Source organism: Pelodiscus sinensis, chromosome 3 (genome assembly GCF_052426305.1).
Source record: "Pelodiscus sinensis isolate ZL-2025 chromosome 3, ASM5242630v1, whole genome shotgun sequence".
In the NCBI taxonomy this organism is placed as follows: Eukaryota; Metazoa; Chordata; order Testudines; family Trionychidae; genus Pelodiscus; species Pelodiscus sinensis.
In genome coordinates this window covers 1,051,170-1,070,710 of record NC_143054.1, presented here as the reverse complement: position 1 = coordinate 1,070,710, position 19,541 = coordinate 1,051,170, and the positions used below count along the sequence as shown (strand labels likewise).

Here is a 19,541-nt window from a genome sequence, read left to right as displayed (position 1 = left end):
AGGTGCCGGGAGAGAGGGAAAGGGGCCAGGCTGGTGCAGGTGCCGGGGGAGAGGGAAAGGGGCCAGGCTGGTGCAGGTGCCGGGAGAGAGGGAAAGGGGCCAGGCTGGTGCAGGTGCCGAGGGAGAGGGAAAGGGGCCAGGCTGGTGCAGGTGCCGGGGGAGAGGGAAAGGGGCCAGGCTGGTGCAGGTGCCGGGGGAGAGGGAGAGGGGCCAGGCTGGTGCAGGTGCCGGGGGAGAGGGAAAGGGGCCAGGCTGGTGCAGGTGCCGGGGGAGAGGGAGAGGGGCCAGGCTGGTGCAGGTGCCGGGGGAGAGGGAGAGGGGCCAGGCTGGTGCAGGTGCCGGGGGAGAGGGAAAGGGGCCAGGCTGGTGCAGGTGCCGGGGGAGAGGGAGAGGGGCCAGGCTGGTGCAGGTGCCGGGGGAGAGGGAAAGGGGCCAGGCTGGTGCAGGTGCCGGGGGAGAGGGAGAGGGGCCAGGCTGGTGCAGGTGCCGGGGGAGAGGGAAAGGGGCCAGGCTGGTGCAGGTGCCGGGGGAGAGGGAGAGGGGCCAGGCCGGTGCAGGTGCCGGGGGAGAGGGAGAGGGGCCAGGCTGGTGCAGGTGCCGGGGGAGAGGGAAAGGGGCCAGGCTGGTGCAGGTGCCGGGGGAGAGGGAGAGGGGCCAGGCCGGTGCAGGTGACGGGGGAGAGGGAGAGGGGCCAGGCCGGTGCAGGTGCCGGGGGAGAGGGAGAGGGGCCAGGCCGGTGCAGGTGCCGGGAGAGAGGGAGAGGGACCAGGTCGGTGCAGGTGCCGGGGGAGAGGGAAAGGGGCCAGGCTGGTGCAGGTGCCGGGAGAGAGGGAAAGGGGCCAGGCTGGTGCAGGTGCCGGGAGAGAGGGAAAGGGGCCAGGCTGGTGCAGGTGCCGGGGGAGAGGGAAAGGGGCCAGGCTGGTGCAGGTGCCGGGGGAGAGGGAAAGGGGCCAGGCTGGTGCAGGTGCCGGGGGAGAGGGAGAGGGGCCAGGCTGGTGCAGGTGCCGGGGGAGAGGGAAAGGGGCCAGGCTGGTGCAGGTGCCGGGAGAGAGGGAGAGGGGCCAGGCTGGTGCAGGTGCCGGGGGAGAGGGAGAGGGGCCAGGCTGGTGCAGGTGCCGGGGGAGAGGGAAAGGGGCCAGGCTGGTGCAGGTGCCGGGAGAGAGGGAAAGGGGCCAGGCTGGTGCAGGTGCCGGGGGAGAGGGAAAGGGGCCAGGCTGGTGCAGGTGCCGAGGGAGAGGGAGAGGGGCCAGGCTGGTGCAGGTGCCGGGGGAGAGGGAGAGGGGCCAGGCTGGTGCAGGTGCCGGGGGAGAGGGAGAGGGAAAGGGGCCAGGCTGGTGCAGGTGCCGGGGGAGAGGGAAAGGGGCCAGGCTGGTGCAGGTGCCGGGGGAGAGGGAGAGGGAAAGGGGCCAGGCTGGTGCAGGTGCCGGGGGAGAGGGAAAGGGGCCAGGCTGGTGCAGGTGCCGGGGGAGAGGGAAAGGGGCCAGGCCGGTGCAGGTGCCGGGGGAGAGGGAAAGGGGCCAGGCTGGTGCAGGTGCCGGGGGAGAGGGAAAGGGGCCAGGCCGGTGCAGGTGCCGGGGGAGAGGGAAAGGGGCCAGGCTGGTGCAGGTGCCGGGGGAGAGGGAGAGGGGCCAGGCCGGTGCAGGTGCCGGGAGAGAGGGAGAGGGGCCAGGCTGGTGCAGGTGCCGGGGGAGAGGGAGAGGGGCCAGGCCGGTGCAGGTGCCGGGAGAGAGGGAGAGGGACCAGGCCGGTGCAGGTGCCGGGGGAGAGGGAAAGGGGCCAGGCTGGTGCAGGTGCCGGGAGAGAGGGAAAGGGGCCAGGCTGGTGCAGGTGCCGGGAGAGAGGGAAAGGGGCCAGGCTGGTGCAGGTGCCGGGGGAGAGGGAAAGGGGCCAGGCTGGTGCAGGTGCCGGGAGAGAGGGAAAGGGGCCAGGCTGGTGCAGGTGCCGAGGGAGAAGGAGAGGGGCCAGGCTGGTGCAGGTGCCGGGGGAGAGGGAAAGGGGCCAGGCTGGTGCAGGTGCCGGGGGAGAGGGAGAGGGGCCAGGCTGGTGCAGGTGCCGGGGGAGAGGGAAAGGGGCCAGGCTGGTGCAGGTGCCGGGGGAGAGGGAGAGGGGCCAGGCTGGTGCAGGTGCCGGGGGAGAGGGAAAGGGGCCAGGCTGGTGCAGGTGCCGGGGGAGAGGGAGAGGGGCCAGGCCGGTGCAGGTGCCGGGGGAGAGGGAGAGGGGCCAGGCTGGTGCAGGTGCCGGGGGAGAGGGAAAGGGGCCAGGCTGGTGCAGGTGCCGGGGGAGAGGGAGAGGGGCCAGGCCGGTGCAGGTGACGGGGGAGAGGGAGAGGGGCCAGGCCGGTGCAGGTGCCGGGGGAGAGGGAGAGGGACCAGGCCGGTGCAGGTGCCGGGGGAGAGGGAAAGGGGCCAGGCTGGTGCAGGTGCTGGGAGAGAGGGAAAGGGGCCAGGCTGGTGCAGGTGCCGGGAGAGAGGGAAAGGGGCCAGGCTGGTGCAGGTGCCGGGGGAGAGGGAAAGGGGCCAGGCTGGTGCAGGTGCCGGGAGAGAGGGAAAGGGGCCAGGCTGGTGCAGGTGCCGAGGGAGAGGGAGAGGGGCCAGGCTGGTGCAGGTGCCGGGGGAGAGGGAAAGGGGCCAGGCTGGTGCAGGTGCCGGGGGAGAGGGAGAGGGAAAGGGGCCAGGCTGGTGCAGGTGCCGGGGGAGAGGGAAAGGGGCCAGGCTGGTGCAGGTGCCGGGGGAGAGGGAGAGGGAAAGGGGCCAGGCTGGTGCAGGTGCCGGGGGAGAGGGAAAGGGGCCAGGCTGGTGCAGGTGCCGGGAGAGAGGGAAAGGGGCCAGGCTGGTGCAGGTGCCGGGGGAGAGGGAAAGGGGCCAGGCTGGTGCAGGTGCCGGGAGAGAGGGAAAGGGGCCAGGCTGGTGCAGGTGCCGAGGGAGAGGGAGAGGGGCCAGGCTGGTGCAGGTGCCGGGGGAGAGGGAAAGGGGCCAGGCTGGTGCAGGTGCCGGGGGAGAGGGAGAGGGGCCAGGCTGGTGCAGGTGCCGGGGGAGAGGGAAAGGGGCCAGGCTGGTGCAGGTGCCGGGGGAGAGGGAGAGGGGCCAGGCTGGTGCAGGTGCCGGGGGAGAGGGAGAGGGAAAGGGGCCAGGCTGGTGCAGGTGCCGGGGGAGAGGGAAAGGGGCCAGGCTGGTGCAGGTGCCGGGGGAGAGGGAAAGGGGCCAGGCCGGTGCAGGTGCCGGGGGAGAGGGAGAGGGGCCAGGCTGGTGCAGGTGCCGGGGGAGAGGGAAAGGGGCCAGGCTGGTGCAGGTGCCGGGGGAGAGGGAGAGGGGCCAGGCCGGTGCAGGTGCCGGGGGAGAGGGAGAGGGGCCAGGCCGGTGCAGGTGACGGGGGAGAGGGAGAGGGGCCAGGCCGGTGCAGGTGCCGGGAGAGAGGGAGAGGGACCAGGCCGGTGCAGGTGCCGGGGGAGAGGGAAAGGGGCCAGGCTGGTGCAGGTGCTGGGAGAGAGGGAAAGGGGCCAGGCTGGTGCAGGTGCCGGGAGAGAGGGAAAGGGGCCAGGCTGGTGCAGGTGCCGGGGGAGAGGGAAAGGGGCCAGGCTGGTGCAGGTGCCGGGAGAGAGGGAAAGGGGCCAGGCTGGTGCAGGTGCCGAGGGAGAGGGAGAGGGGCCAGGCTGGTGCAGGTGCCGGGGGAGAGGGAGAGGGGCCAGGCTGGTGCAGGTGCCGGGGGAGAGGGAGAGGGAAAGGGGCCAGGCTGGTGCAGGTGCCGGGGGAGAGGGAAAGGGGCCAGGCTGGTGCAGGTGCCGGGGGAGAGGGAGAGGGAAAGGGGCCAGGCTGGTGCAGGTGCCGGGGGAGAGGGAAAGGGGCCAGGCTGGTGCAGGTGCCGGGGGAGAGGGAGAGGGAAAGGGGCCAGGCTGGTGCAGGTGCCGGGGGAGAGGGAAAGGGGCCAGGCTGGTGCAGGTGCCGGGGGAGAGGGAGAGGGAAAGGGGCCAGGCTGGTGCAGGTGCCGGGGGAGAGGGAAAGGGGCCAGGCTGGTGCAGGTGCCGGGGGAGAGGGAGAGGGAAAGGGGCCAGGCTGGTGCAGGTGCCGGGGGAGAGGGAAAGGGGCCAGGCTGGTGCAGGTGCCGGGGGAGAGGGAAAGGGGCCAGGCTGGTGCAGGTGCCGGGGGAGAGGGAAAGGGGCCAGGCCGGTGCAGGTGCCGGGGGAGAGGGAAAGGGGCCAGGCTGGTGCAGGTGCCGGGGGAGAGGGAAAGGGGCCAGGCTGGTGCAGGTGCCGGGGGAGAGGGAAAGGGGCCAGGCTGGTGCAGGTGCCGGGGGAGAGGGAGAGGGGCCAGGCCGGTGCAGGTGCCGGGGGAGAGGGAAAGGGGCCAGGCTGGTGCAGGTGCCGGGAGAGAGGGAAAGGGGCCAGGCTGGTGCAGGTGCCGGGGGAGAGGGAAAGGGGCCAGGCTGGTGCAGGTGCCGGGAGAGAGGGAAAGGGGCCAGGCTGGTGCAGGTGCCGAGGGAGAGGGAGAGGGGCCAGGCTGGTGCAGGTGCCGGGGGAGAGGGAAAGGGGCCAGGCTGGTGCAGGTGCCGGGGGAGAGGGAGAGGGGCCAGGCTGGTGCAGGTGCCGGGGGAGAGGGAAAGGGGCCAGGCTGGTGCAGGTGCCGGGGGAGAGGGAGAGGGGCCAGGCTGGTGCAGGTGCCGGGGGAGAGGGAAAGGGGCCAGGCTGGTGCAGGTGCCGGGGGAGAGGGAGAGGGGCCAGGCCGGTGCAGGTGCCGGGGGAGAGGGAGAGGGGCCAGGCTGGTGCAGGTGCCGGGGGAGAGGGAAAGGGGCCAGGCTGGTGCAGGTGCCGGGGGAGAGGGAGAGGGGCCAGGCCGGTGCAGGTGACGGGGGAGAGGGAGAGGGGCCAGGCCGGTGCAGGTGCCGGGGGAGAGGGAGAGGGGCCAGGCCGGTGCAGGTGCCGGGAGAGAGGGAGAGGGACCAGGCCGGTGCAGGTGCCGGGGGAGAGGGAAAGGGGCCAGGCTGGTGCAGGTGCTGGGAGAGAGGGAAAGGGGCCAGGCTGGTGCAGGTGCCGGGAGAGAGGGAAAGGGGCCAGGCTGGTGCAGGTGCCGGGGGAGAGGGAAAGGGGCCAGGCTGGTGCAGGTGCCGGGAGAGAGGGAAAGGGGCCAGGCTGGTGCAGGTGCCGAGGGAGAGGGAGAGGGGCCAGGCTGGTGCAGGTGCCGGGGGAGAGGGAGAGGGGCCAGGCTGGTGCAGGTGCCGGGGGAGAGGGAAAGGGGCCAGGCTGGTGCAGGTGCCGGGGGAGAGGGAGAGGGAAAGGGGCCAGGCTGGTGCAGGTGCCGGGGGAGAGGGAAAGGGGCCAGGCTGGTGCAGGTGCCGGGGGAGAGGGAGAGGGAAAGGGGCCAGGCTGGTGCAGGTGCCGGGGGAGAGGGAAAGGGGCCAGGCTGGTGCAGGTGCCGGGGGAGAGGGAGAGGGAAAGGGGCCAGGCTGGTGCAGGTGCCGGGGGAGAGGGAGAGGGAAAGGGGCCAGGCTGGTGCAGGTGCCGGGGGAGAGGGAAAGGGGCCAGGCTGGTGCAGGTGCCGGGGGAGAGGGAGAGGGAAAGGGGCCAGGCTGGTGCAGGTGCCGGGGGAGAGGGAAAGGGGCCAGGCTGGTGCAGGTGCCGGGGGAGAGGGAAAGGGGCCAGGCTGGTGCAGGTGCCGGGGGAGAGGGAAAGGGGCCAGGCCGGTGCAGGTGCCGGGGGAGAGGGAAAGGGGCCAGGCTGGTGCAGGTGCCGGGGGAGAGGGAAAGGGGCCAGGCTGGTGCAGGTGCCGGGGGAGAGGGAGAGGGGCCAGGCCGGTGCAGGTGCCGGGGGAGAGGGAAAGGGGCCAGGCTGGTGCAGGTGCCGGGGGAGAGGGAAAGGGGCCAGGCCGGTGCAGGTGCCGGGGGAGAGGGAGAGGGGCCAGGCCGGTGCAGGTGCCGGGGGAGAGGGAGAGGGGCCAGGCTGGTGCAGGTGCCGGGGGAGAGGGAAAGGGGCCAGGCTGGTGCAGGTGCCGGGGGAGAGGGAGAGGGGCCAGGCTGGTGCAGGTGCCGGGAGAGAGGGAAAGGGGCCAGGCTGGTGCAGGTGCCGGGAGAGAGGGAGAGGGGCCAGGCTGGTGCAGGTGCCGGGGGAGAGGGAGAGGGGCCAGGCTGGTGCAGGTGACGGGGGAGAGGGAAAGGGGCCAGGCTGGTGCAGGTGCCGGGGGAGAGGGAAAGGGGCCAGGCTGGTGCAGGTGCCGGGGGAGAGGGAGAGGGGCCAGGCTGGTGCAGGTGCCGGGGGAGAGGGAAAGGGGCCAGGCTGGTGCAGGTGCCGGGGGAGAGGGAAAGGGGCCAGGCTGGTGCAGGTGCCGGGGGAGAGGGAGAGGGGCCAGGCTGGTGCAGGTGCCGGGGGAGAGGGAAAGGGGCCAGGCTGGTGCAGGTGCCGGGGGAGAGGGAAAGGGGCCAGGCTGGTGCAGGTGCCGGGGGAGAGGGAGAGGGGCCAGGCTGGTGCAGGTGCCGGGGGAGAGGGAGAGGGGCCAGGCCGGTGCAGGTGCCGGGGGAGAGGGAAAGGGGCCAGGCTGGTGCAGGTGCCGGGGGAGAGGGAAAGGGGCCAGGCTGGTGCAGGTGCCGGGGGAGAGGGAGAGGGGCCAGGCTGGTGCAGGTGCCGGGGGAGAGGGAGAGGGGCCAGGCTGGTGCAGGTGCCGGGGGAGAGGGAGAGGGGCCAGGCTGGTGCAGGTGCCGGGGGAGAGGGAGAGGGGCCAGGCTGGTGCAGGTGCCGGGGACCAACCAGTTAAGTAGCAGTTCTGCAGAAAAGGACCTGGGGTTACAGTGGATGAGAAGCTGGAGATGAGTCACCAGGGCGCCCTTGTAGCCAAGAAGGCTAATGGCATATTAGGTTGCATTAAGAGGAGCATTGCCAGCAGATCCAGAGATGTCATCATTCCCCTTTATTCGGCTCTGGTGAGGCCACATCTGGAGTATTGTGTCCAGTTCTGGGCCCCCCACTACAAAAAGGATGTGGACACATTGGAGAGGGTCCAGCGGAGGCAACCAAAATGATTAGGGGCCTGGAGCACATGACCTATGAGGAGAGGCTGAGGGATTTGGGTCTGTTTAGTCTGCAGAAGCGAAGAGTGAGGGGGGATTTGAGAGCAGCCTTCAACTTCCTGAAGGGGGGTTCCAAAGAGGATGGAGAGAGGCTGTTCTCAGTAGTGACAGATGCAGAACAAGGAGCAATGGGCTCAAGTTGTGGTGGGAGAGGTCCAGGTTGGATATTAGGAAAAACTATTTCCCTAGGAGGGTGGGGAAGCACTGGAATGGGTTCCCTAGGGAAGTAGTGGAGTCTCCATCCCTAGAGGTGTTTCAGTCTCGGCTTGACAAAGCCCTGGCCGGGTTGATTTAGTTGGGTTGGTCCTGCCTAGAGCAGGGGCCTGGACTTGATCCCTTGAGATCTCTTCCAGCTCTATGGTTCTATGTGCCAGGGGAAAGGAAGGGGGGCAGGCCAGAGCAGGTGCCAGGGAGGGGGGGCAGGCTGGGGCAGGTGCCCGGGGGAGGGGGAAGGTGCCGGGGAAGGGGCCAGGCCAGACCCATGCTCAGGGCTCTCCCTGTGCCCCTGCAGGGGAGCACGTGGAGGGGGTGAGCGAGCAGGACGTGCTGCTGGTGCACTCGTGCCGCCAGTGGACCACAGTGACGGCGCACGGGCTGGAGGAGGGGCACTACGTCATCGGGCCCAAGATCGACATCCCGCTGCAGTACCCAGGTACCGGGCCGTGGGGGGCAGTGGCTCTGGGGGTCGGGAACGTGGCCCCATCTCTGGATGCAGCAGGGCGCGAGGGCACGGCCAGATACGGGGGAGGGGCAGAGGCATTGCCGGGGTTTTGGGGCCCAGGAGGGGGGTGGGGAAGCTCCTGGGGGTGGGCAGGGGCTCAGTGCTGGCTCTGCAGGCTTGGGAGGGGCAGGGCGGAGGCTCTGGGGGCTCAGGAGAGGCACGATGTCACCAGGGGCTCTGGGATGTGGCAGTGGCTCCGGGACACGTCGGGCGGCTCTGGTGGCTCTGGGACACGTCGGGTGGCTCTGGGACAGGTCGGGTGGCTCCAGGGGCTTGGGGACACGTCTGGCAGCTCTGGGACACGTCGGGCGGCTCCAGAGGTTCGGGGACGCGTCGGGTGGCTCCAGGGGTTTGGGGACACGTCTGGTGGCTCTGGGGGCTCGGGGACACATCAGGCGGCTCCGGGGGCTCGGGAACACGTCTGGCAGCTCCGGGACACGTCGGGCGGCTCCGGGGGCTCGGGGACACATCGGGCGGCTCCGGGGGCTCGGGGACACATCGGGCGGCTCCGGGGGCTCGGGGACACATCAGGCGGCTCCAGGGGCTCGGGGACACATCAGCCGGCTCCGGGGGCTCGGGAACACGTCTGGCAGCTCCGGGACAGGTCGGGCGGCTCCGGGGGCTCGGGGGCACGTCGGGCGGCTCTGGCAGCTCCGGGACAGGTCTGGCGGCTCTGGGGGCTCGGGGGCACGTCGGGCGGCTCTGGGGGCTCAGGGACACGTCGGGCGGCTCTGGCAGCTCCGGGACAGGTCGGGCGGCTCTGGCAGCTCCGGGACAGGTCTGGCGGCTCTGGGGGCTCGGGGGCACGTCGGGCGGCTCTGGGGGCTCGGGGACAGGTCGGGAGGCTCTGGCAGCTCCGGGACAGGTCGGGAGGCTCTGGCAGCTCCGGGACAGGTCGGGCGGCTCTGGCGGCTCCGGGACAGGTCGGGCGGCTCTGGGGGCTCGGGGACATGTCGGGCGGCTCCGGGGGCTCGGGGACACGTCGGGCGGCTCCGGGGGCTCAGCAGAGGATCTGAGGGCATCTCATTCTCCCCACAGCTGGAAGACAACCCCAGCTCTGTTTGCTCCGAGGTCACTTTCAAGCCCATTGCCAGGCCCGAGGGGTGGGCCTGCCACGCTGGGTCACCTGCCCACTGCCGGTTGGAGGGTCCCTGCCGCTCAGGCAGCCCCCGGCTCTGAGGGTGTTTGGGGGGTGCAGGGACATTAGCTGGCTGGGCCTGGGGTCCCTCCTGCGGCCCTGGCATGTCCCTGCCCCCGCTCCCTGGTGTGAACAGCCATGGTCCTCGGTTGCCCCCCGCCTGGCTCCCTGACCTGGGGCGGAGCTGGGGGTGCTCTGGTCTGTGTGGGCAAGGGCCCCAACTGGCCCGGCCCCTCCATGCCCAGGGCGTGGGGCGTGGGGGTAATGCCCGGGGCGTGGGGCGTAGGGGTAATGCCCGGGGCGTAGGGGTAATGCCCGGGGCGTGGGGCGTAGGGGTAATGCCCGGGGCGTAGGGGTAATGCCCGGGGCGTGGGGCGTAGGGGTAATGCCCGGGGCGTGGGGGTAATGCCCGGGGCGTGGGGCATGGGGGTAATGCCCGGGGCGTGGGGTGTAGGGGTAATGCCCGGGGCGTAGGGGTAATCATAGAATCATAGAATCATAGAATAATAGGACTGGAAGGGACCTCGAGAGGTCATCGAGTCCAGCCCCCCGCCCTCAAGGCAGGATCAAGCTCCGTCTACACCATCCCTGACAGATGTCTATCTAACCTGTTCTTAAATATCTCCAGAGAGGGAGATTCCACCACCTCCCTTGGCAATTTATTCCAATATTTGACCACCCTGACAGTTAGGAATTTTTTCCTAATGTCCAATCTAAACCTCCCCTGCTGCACTTTCAGCCCATTACTCCTTGTCCTGTCCTCAGAAACCAAGAGGAACAAATTTTCTCCTTCCTCCTTGTGACACCCTTTTAGATATTTGAAAACCGCTATCATGTCCCCCCTTAATCTTCTTTTTTCCAAACTAAACAAGCCCAGTTCATGAAGCCTGGCTTCATAGGTCATGTTCTCTAGACCTTTAATCATTCTTGTCGCTCTTCTCTGTACCCTTTCCAATTTCTCCACATCTTTCTTGAAATGTGGCGCCCAGAACTGGACACAGTACTCCAGCTGAGGCCTAACTAGTGCAGAGTAGAGCGGCAGAATGACTTCACGAGTTTTGCTTACAACACACCTGTTGATACAACCTAGAATCATATTTGCTTTTTTTGCAACAGCATCACACTGTTGACTCATATTCAACTTGTGGTCCACTATGACCCCTAGATCCCTTTCCGCCATGCTCCTTCCTAGACAGTCGCTTCCCATCTTGTATGTATGGAACTGATTGTTCCTTCCTAAGTGGAGCACTTTGCATTTCTCTTTATTAAACCTCATCCTGTTTGCCTCTGACCATTTCTCTAACTTGCTAAGGTCATTTTGAATTATGTCCCTATCCTCCAAAGAAGTCGCAACCCCACCCAGTTTGGTATCATCTGCAAACTTAATAAGCGTACTCTCTATCCCAATATCTACATCATTGATGAAGATATTGAACAGTACGGGTCCCAAAACAGACCCTTGAGGAACTCCACTTGTTATCCCTTTCCAGCAGGATTTAGAACCATTAACAACCACTCTCTGACTACGGTTATCCAGCCAATTATGCACCCACCTTATCGTGGCCCTATCTAAGTTATATTTGCCTAGTTTATCAATAAGAATATCATGCGAGACCGTATCAAATGCCTTACTCAAGTCTAGGTATATGACATCCACCGCTTCTCCCTTATCCACAAGGCTCGTTATCTTATCAAAGAAAGCTATCAGATTAGTTTGGCATGACTTGTTCTTCACAAACCCATGCTGGCTATTCCCTATCACTTTATTACTTTCCAAGTGTTTGCATACGATTTCCTTAATTACCTGCTCCATTATCTTCCCTGGGACAGACGTTAAACTGACCGGTCTATAATTTCCTGGGTTGTTCTTATTCCCCTTTTTATAGATGGGCACAATATTTGCCCTTTTCCAGTCTTCTGGAATCTCCCCTGTCTGCCATGATTTTTCAAAGATCATAGCTAAAGGCTCAGATACCTCCTCTATCAGCTCCTTGAGTATCCTGGGATGCATTTCATCAGGACCTGGTGACTTGCTGACATCTAACTTTCCTAAGTGATTTTTAACTTGTTCTTTGTGAATCCTATCTTCTAAACTTACCCTCTCTCTGCTTGTATTCACTACGTTAGGCACACCTCCAGACTTCTCGGTGAAGACCGAAACAAAGAAGTCATTGAGCATCTCCGCCATTTCCAAGTTTCCTGTTACTGCTTCTCCCTCCTCACTAAGCAGTGGGCCTACCCTGTCCTTGGTCTTCCTCTTGCTTTTAATGTATTTATAAAAGGTCTTCTTGTTTCCCTTTATGCCTGTAGCTAGTTTGATCTCATTTTGTGCCTTTGCCTTTCTAATCTTGCCCCTGCATTCCCGTGTTGCTTGCCTATATTCATCCTTTGTTAGTTGTCCTAGTTTCCATTTTTTATATGACTCCTTTTTTATTTTGAGATCGTGCAAGATCTCCTTGTTAAGCCAAGCTGGTCTTTTACCATATTTTCTATCTTTCCTACACAGCGGAATTGTTTGCTTTTGGGCCCTTAACAACGTCCCTTTGAAATACTTCCAACTCTCCTCAGTTGTTTTTCCCTTCAGTCTTGCTTCCCATGGGACCTTACCTACAAGTTCTCTGAGCTTATCAAAATCTGCCTTCCTGAAATCCATAACCTCAATTGTGCTGGTCTCCCTTCTACCTTTCCTTAAGATCATGAACTCTATTATTTTGTGATCACTGTCCCCTATACTGTCTTCCACTTTCAAGTTCTCAACTAGTTCCTCCCTATTTGTTAAAACTAAATCCAGAACAGCTTCTCCTCTGGTAGCTTTTTCAACCTTCTGAAACAGAAAGTTGTCTCCAATGCAGTCCAGAAACTTATTGGATAGCCTGTGCCTCGCTGTGTTAGTTTCCCAACATATGTCTGGATAGTTGAAGTCCCCCATCACCACCAAATCTTGGGCTTTGGATAGTTTTGTTAATTGTTTAAAAAAGGCCTCATCCACCTCTTCCACCTGGCTAGGTGGCCTGTAGTAGACTCCTAGCATGATATCACCCTCGTTTTTTACCCCTTTTAGCTTAACCCAGAGACTCTCTACACAGCTATCTCCTACGTTCATCTCCACTTCAGTCCAAGTGTGTACATTTTTAATATACAAGGCAACCCCTCCTCCCTTTTTTCCCTGTCTGTCCTTCCTGAGCAAGCCGTACCCTTCCATACCAACATTCCAATCATGCGTCCCATCCCACCAGGTTTCTGTAATACCAATGATATCATAGTTGTATTTATTGGTTAGCAATTCCAGTTCTTCCTGCTTATTACCCATACTTCTCGCATTTGTATATAGGCATCTAAGATACTGATTTGATCTTGCCTCCCTGTTGTGCCCTGACCCTCCTTTCTCCTTCCCATTATAGGCCGTAGTCCCCCCCATTTCCAACCCATCTCCCAGTCCCGCACATTCAGCACTTACCTGTGGGCTTTGCTCACCTGCCCCCGACAAACCTAGTTTAAAGCCCTCCTCACAAGGTTAGCCAGTCTGTGTCCAAACAAGGCCTTCCCGCTCCTGGAAAGGTGAACTCCATCTCCGCCAAGCAGTCCTTCCTGGAAGAGCACCCCGTGATCAAGGAAGCCGAATCCCTCCTGGCGACACCATGGTCGCAGCCAGGCATTCACCTCCAGGATGCACCTCTCTGTGCCCGGGCCCCTACCTTTGACAGGAAGGATCGAAGAGAATACCACCTGCGCTCCAAACTCCTTCACCCGTACTCCCAAAGCCCTGTAGTCACACTGATCCGCTCAGTGTCACACCTGGCAGTATCATTTGTGCCCACGTGGATGAGTAGCATGGGGTAGTAGTCAGAGGGCCGGATAATCCTCGACAATGCCTCCGTAACATCTCGGATACGGGCCCCTGGCAGACAGCATACCTCTCGAGATGAACTGTCAGGGCGACAGATGGGTGCCTCCGTTCCCCTCAGAAGAGAGTCTCCAACCACCACTACCCTACGCTTCCTCCTCGCAGTGGTGGCAGGAGACTGCTCAACCTTGGTGGTGCAAGGCCTGGTCTCCTCCACTGTGGGGGGTGACTCCTTGTCTCCTGCAGAAAGTAAAGTGTAACGGTCATGTAACAACACAGTGGGAGGGTTAGGAGCGGGGTGGAACACTGCCCGCTGCCGGAAGTAACCAGCTGCCAGTGCTCACCCTGCACCACCGCCTCCTCCATACGTGGCTGGTCAACAGTCCCACATCCTAGGACAGTGACCTCCGTGGACTCCACAGGAATACTGTCCAGGAATTCCTCATGGCTTCGAATGCTCCTCAGCCTGGCCACCTCCTCCTGTAGCTCTCCCGGGGCGTGGGGCATGGGGGTAATGCCCGGGGCGTGGGGCGTGGGGGTAATGCCCGGGGCGTGGGGGTAATGCCCGGGGCGTGGGGCGTGGGGGTAATGCCCGGGGCATGGGGGGTAATGCCCGGGGCGTGGGGCATGGGGGGTAATGCCCGGGGCATGGGGGGTAATGCCTGGAGCGTGGGGGTAATGCCCGGGGCGTGGGGGTAATGCCTGGAGCGTGGGGGTAATGCCCGGGGCGTGGGGGTAATGCCCGGGGCGTGGGGCGTGGGGGTAATGCCTGGGGCGTGGGGGTAATGCCCGGGGCGTGGGGTGTGGGGGTAATGCCCGGGCCGTGGGGTGTGGGGGTAATGCCCGGGGCGTGGGGGTAATGCCTGTGGGCCTGGGGGGTAATGCCCGGGGCGTGGGGCGTGGGGGTAATGCCCGGGGCGTGGGGGTAATGCCCGGGGCGTGGGGCGTGGGGGTAATGCCTGGGGCGTGGGGGTAATGCCCGGGGCGTGGGGGTAATGCCCGGGGCGTGGGGCGTGGGGCGTGGGGGTAATGCCTGGGGCGTGGGGGTAATGCCCGGGGCGTGGGGCGTGGGGGTAATGCCCGGGGCGTGGGGGTAATGCCCGGGGCGTGGGGCGTGGGGCGTGGGGCGTGGGGGTAATGCCCGGGGCGTGGGGCGTGGGGCGTGGGGGTAATGCCTGGGGCGTGGGGGTAATGCCCGGGGCGTGGGGCGTGGGGCGTGGGGGTAATGCCCGGGGCGTGGGGCGTGGGGCGTGGGGGTAATGCCTGGGGCGTGGGGGTAATGCCCGGGGCGTGGGGCGTGGGGCGTGGGGGTAATGCCCGGGGCGTGGGGCGTGGGGGTAATGCGTGGGGCGTGGGGCGTGGGGGTAATGCCCGGGGCGTGGGGCGTGGGGCGTGGGGGTAATGCCCGGGGCGTGGGGGTAATGCCCGGGGCGTGGGGCGTGGGGCGTGGGGGTAATGCCCGGGGCGTGGGGCGTGGGGGTAATGCCCGGGGCGTGGGGCGTGGGGCGTGGGGGTAATGCCCGGGGCGTGGGGGTAATGCCCGGGGCGTGGGGCGTGGGGCGTGGGGGTAATGCCCGGGGCGTGGGGGTAATGCCCGGGGCGTGGGGCGTGGGGCGTGGGGGTAATGCCTGGGGCGTGGGGGTAATGCCCGGGGCGTGGGGCGTGGGGCGTGGGGGTAATGCCCGGGGCGTGGGGCGTGGGGCGTGGGGGTAATGCCCGGGGCGTGGGGCGTGGGGGTAATGCCCGGGGCGTGGGGCGTGGGGCGGGGGATAATGCCCGGGGCGTGGGGCGTGGGGCGTGGGGGTAATGCCTGGGGCGTGGGGGTAATGCCCGGGGCGTGGGGCGTGGGGCGTGGGGGTAATGCCCGGGGCGTGGGGCGTGGGGCGTGGGGGTAATGCCCGGGGCGTGGGGCGTGGGGGTAATGCCCGGGGCGTGGGGCGTGGGGCGTGGGGGTAATGCCCGGGGCGTGGGGGTAATGCCCGGGGCGTGGGGCGTGGGGCGTGGGGGTAATGCCCGGGGCGTGGGGCGTGGGGCGTGGGGGTAATGCCCGGGGCGTGGGGCGTGGGGGTAATGCCCGGGGCGTGGGGCGTGGGGGTAATGCCCGGGGCGTGGGGCGTGGGGCGTGGGGCGTGGGGGTAATGCCCGGGGCGTGGGGCGTGGGGCGTGGGGGTAATGCCCGGGGCGTGGGGCGTGGGGGTAATGCCCGGGGCGTGGGGCGTGGGGCGTGGGGGTAATGCCCGGGGCGTGGGGCGTGGGGGTAATGCCCGGGGCGTGGGGGTAATGCCCGGGGCGTGGGGCGTGGGGCGTGGGGGTAATGCCCGGGGCGTGGGGCGTGGGGGTAATGCCCGGGGCGTGGGGCGTGGGGGTAATGCCCGGGGCGTGGGGCGTGGGGCGTGGGGGTAATGCCTGGGGCGTGGGGGTAATGCCCGGGGCGTGGGGCATGGGGGTACCAGGCGTTCTGGGACTCCGGGAACAGCCCCACCGGGCGTGATCAGGCGTGCGCCGTACAGGCGGGCTGCGCGCTCGGCAAAGCCGCCCCTCCCCGGGCTGCACCTCGGCAGGGCCAGTTTGGGCTGGGTGCCGGCCAGGGCAGACCCTGCACAAGTGGGCTGGGCGGGCACCAGTGCTGAACTGACAGGTGCTGCACAGGATATTTTCAGCGGGAAAAGGCAAAACGCCACATTTATTGATAGCACATACGTCAATCAACACTTCTCATGTGCATGTGATATAGCACGCGCACACACACGCTGACACACATACACACACACACACACTGACTCACATACACACACACATTCGCCCTGACACAGTCACGCGCGCACACACGCTGACACATACACACACACACACACACACACACACACTGACTCACATACACACACACATTCGCCCTGACACACAGTCACACACATTCGCCCTGACACAGTCACGCGCACACACACGCTGACACACATACACATTCACACACACACACACTGACTCACATACACACACACATTCGCCCTGACACACAGTCACACACACATTCGCCCTGACACAGTCACGCGCGCACACACGCTGACACATACACACACATTCACACACACACACACACTGACTCACATACACACACACATTCGCCCTGACACACAGTCACACACACATTCGCCCTGACACAGTCACGCGCACACACACGCTGACACATACACACACATTCACACACACACACACTGACTCACATACACACACACACATTCGCCCTGACACACAGTCACACGCACATTCGCCCTGACACAGTCACGCGCACGCACACGCTGACACATACACGCACATTCACACACACACACACACTGACACATACACACACACATTCGCCCTGACACACAGTCACACACACATTCACACTGACAGTCACGCACACACACACACACACACACACACTGACTCACATACACACACACATTCACACTGACACACACTGACTCACACACACACATTCACACTGACACACACAGTCGCACTGACACACAGTCGCACACATTTGCACTGACACACACAGTTGCACACACACACCCTTTCTTGTTGTTACCAATAGTTGCTCCCCCCATGTGACATGGTGGGGGGGAACTTGCTGGTTTCTATGGGTCTGTGGTAACCCCACTGGCTGCCGCTGGTCCCACAGCCCAGAAGGACAGGGATGGGTCATTATGCAAAGGGATCTCTCAACCGGTCTGACCAGCTACCCCCCATGGAGAGGGACAAAGGGAGGGGGATGCTGCCCTGGCTGGGGGCAGGGCTGGAGGAGAGTGAGTTAGTTTCTGTCTGGGAGGATGGAGGAAGCAGCCTCAGCAACAGGCTGGGGGGTTTAGAAGCCGAGACCCCCCCCCCCATCTCAAGGGGGGCTGAGGCATCCTAGGCCTGCCCTGTAGCCTGGTGACATCTGTACTGAGCTGTATCCTGGAGAAGCAATAAACCACCTCTATTCTACCGGCTGGGGGAGTCTGTCCGTGCCATTTCGGGGGTGCAGGAGACGGGGGACCCCGACACGCCGTCACAGCCCACTGCACTGGCCAGGTGAATCAGGTGGGAGGGGCGCGGCCGGGCTCCTGCCGAACCGGATCGGTGCTCCCACGTCGACGAGATGAAACCGGGGCCCCTGCCAGACGCCGGGGACGGGTAGCGGCTCCCTCTGCCGCGCGTCATCGCCGGCGCACGCACCCTCTGCGGGAGCCCACGCATGCAGGTGCAGTTGGGGTCTGTGGCGCGTTCGTCGGGGGGTGTCTCAAGGCTGCCACATTCTCCCCCGAAGAGGGGGCTTCCCGAAGCCGGCGCCTCCTGCTGACTCCCAAGGCATCCATAGCTCCAGTCTTCTTTCAATGAGCCCTGGGGTGTGGCTCCCTGGGGCCCTCGGGCACGGTTTGGTGGTGCCCTGGGGAGAGGTTCGGCAGGGCCTGGGGGCATGGTTCAGTGGGACCCTGGGGAGTGGTTCAGTGGGACCCGGGGGAGTGGTTCAATGGGACCCTGGGGTGTGGTTCGGTGGGACCCTTGGGCGTTGTTCAATGGGACCCTGGGGAGAGGTTCAATGGGACCCTGGGGAGTGGTTCAGTGGGACCCTGGGGAGAGGTTCAATGGGACCCTGGGGAGTGGTTCAGTGGGACCCTGGGGAGAGGTTCAATGGGACCCTGGGGAGTGGTTCAGTGGGACCCGGGGGAGTGGTTCAATGGGACCCTGGGGAGTGGTTCAATGGAACCCTGGGGAGTGGTTCGGTGGGACCCTGAGGCGTGGTTCAATGGGGCCCTGGGGAGTGGTTCGGTGGGACCCTGGGGCATGGTTCAATGGAACCCTGGGGAGTGGTTCGGTGGGACCCTGAGGCGTGGTTCAATGGGGCCCTGGGGAGTGGTTCGGTGGGACCCTGGGGCATGGTTCAATGGAACCCTGGGGAGTGGTTCGGTGGGACCCTGAGGCGTGGTTCAATGGGGCCCTGGAGAGTGGTTCGGTGGGACCCTGGGGCATGGTTCAATGGAACCCTGGGGAGTGGTTCGGTGGGACCCTGAGGCGTGGTTCAATGGGGCCCTGGGGAGTGGTTCGGTGGGACCCTGGGGCGTGGTTCAATGGGGCCCAGGGGAGTGGTTCAATGGGACCCTGGGGAGTGGTTCGGTGGGACCCTGGGGAGTGGTTCGGTTGGACCCTGGGGTGTGGTTCAATGGGACCCTGGGGAGAGGTTCAATGGGACCCTGGGGTGTGGTTCAATGGGACCCTGGGGAGTGGTTCAATGGGACCCTGGGGTGTGGTTCAATGGGACCCTGGGGCGTTGTTCAATGGGACCCTGGGGAGTGGTTCAATGAGACCCTGGGGCGTGGTTCGGTGGGACCCTGGGGCGTGGTTCAATGGGACCCGGGGGAGTAGTTCAATGGGACCCACTGAACCACTCCCCAGGGTCCCACTGAACCCTGGAGAAGCAGTAACAGGGAACTTGGAAATGGCGGAGATGCTCAATGACTTCTTTGTTTCGGGCTTCACCGAGAAGTCTGGAGGTGTGCCTAACGTAGTGAATACAAGCAGAGAGAGGGTAAGTTTAGAAGATAGGATTCACAAAGAACAAGTTAAAAATCACTTAGGAAAGTTAGATGTCAGCAAGTCACCAGGTCCTGATGAAATGCATCCCAGGATACTCAAGGAGCTGATAGAGGAGGTATCTGAGCCTTTAGCTATGATCTTTGAAAAATCATGGCAGACAGGGGAGATTCCAGAAGACTGGAAAAGGGCAAATATTGTGCCCATCTATAAAAAGGGGAATAAGAACAACCCAGGAAACTATAGACCGGTCAGTTTAACGTCTGTCCCAGGGAAGATAATGGAGCAGGTAATTAAGGAAATCATATGCAAACACTTGGAAGGTAATAAAGTGATAGGGAATAGCCAGCATGGGTTTGTGAAGAACAAGTCATGCCAAACTAATCTGATAGCTTTCTTTGATAGGATAACGAGCCTTGTGGATAAGGGAGAAGCGGTGGATGTCATATACCTAGACTTTAGTAAGGCATTTGATACGGTCTCGCATGATATTCTTATTGATAAACTAGGCAAATATAACTTAGATAGGGCCACGATAAGGTGGGTGCATAATTGGCTGGATAACCGTAGTCAGAGAGTTGTTGTTAACGGTTCTAAATCCTGCTGGAAAGGGATAACAAGTGGAGTTCCTCAAGGGTCTGTTTTGGGACTCGTACTGTTCAATATCTTCATCAATGATGTAGATATTGGGATAGAGAGTACGCTTATTAAGTTTGCGGATGATACCAAACTGGGTGGGGTTGCAACTTCTTTGGAGGATAGGGACATAATTCAAAATGACCTTAGCAAGTTAGAGAAATGGTCAGAGGCAAACAGGATGAGGTTTAATAAAGAGAAATGCAAAGTGCTCCACTGAGGAAGGAACAATCAGTTCCATACATACAAGATGGGAAGCGACTGTCTAGGAAGGAGTATGGCAGAAAGGGATCTAGGGGTCATAGTGGACCACAAGTTGAATATGAGTCAACAGTGTGATGCTGTTGCAAAAAAAGCAAATATGATTCTAGGTTGTATCAACAGGTGTGTTGTAAGCAAAACTCGTGAAGTCATTCTGCCACTCTACTCTGCACTAGTTAGGCCTCAGCTGGAGTACTGTGTCCAGTTCTGGGCGCCACATTTCAAGAAAGATGTGGAGAAATTGGAAAGGGTACAGAGAAGAGCGACAAGAATGATTAAAGGTCTAGAGAACATGACCTATGAAGCCAAGCTTCATGAACTGGGCTTGTTTAGTT

The 19,541-nt window shown here is 63.5% G+C and overlaps 1 protein-coding gene across 1 annotated transcript in view; it reads left to right on the top strand.

Annotated features, from left to right (window-relative positions):
• The window catches only part of GAREM2 (GRB2 associated regulator of MAPK1 subtype 2), an 89,993-nt gene that overhangs the window by 15,256 nt on the left and 55,196 nt on the right, over nucleotides 1-19,541 (top strand). Inside the window, exon 2 of the mRNA XM_089776941.1 lies at nucleotides 7,562-7,702. Within this exon, the coding sequence (XP_089633067.1) occupies nucleotides 7,562-7,702 (141 nt within the window). The remainder of the gene's footprint in view (nucleotides 1-7,561; nucleotides 7,703-19,541) is intronic.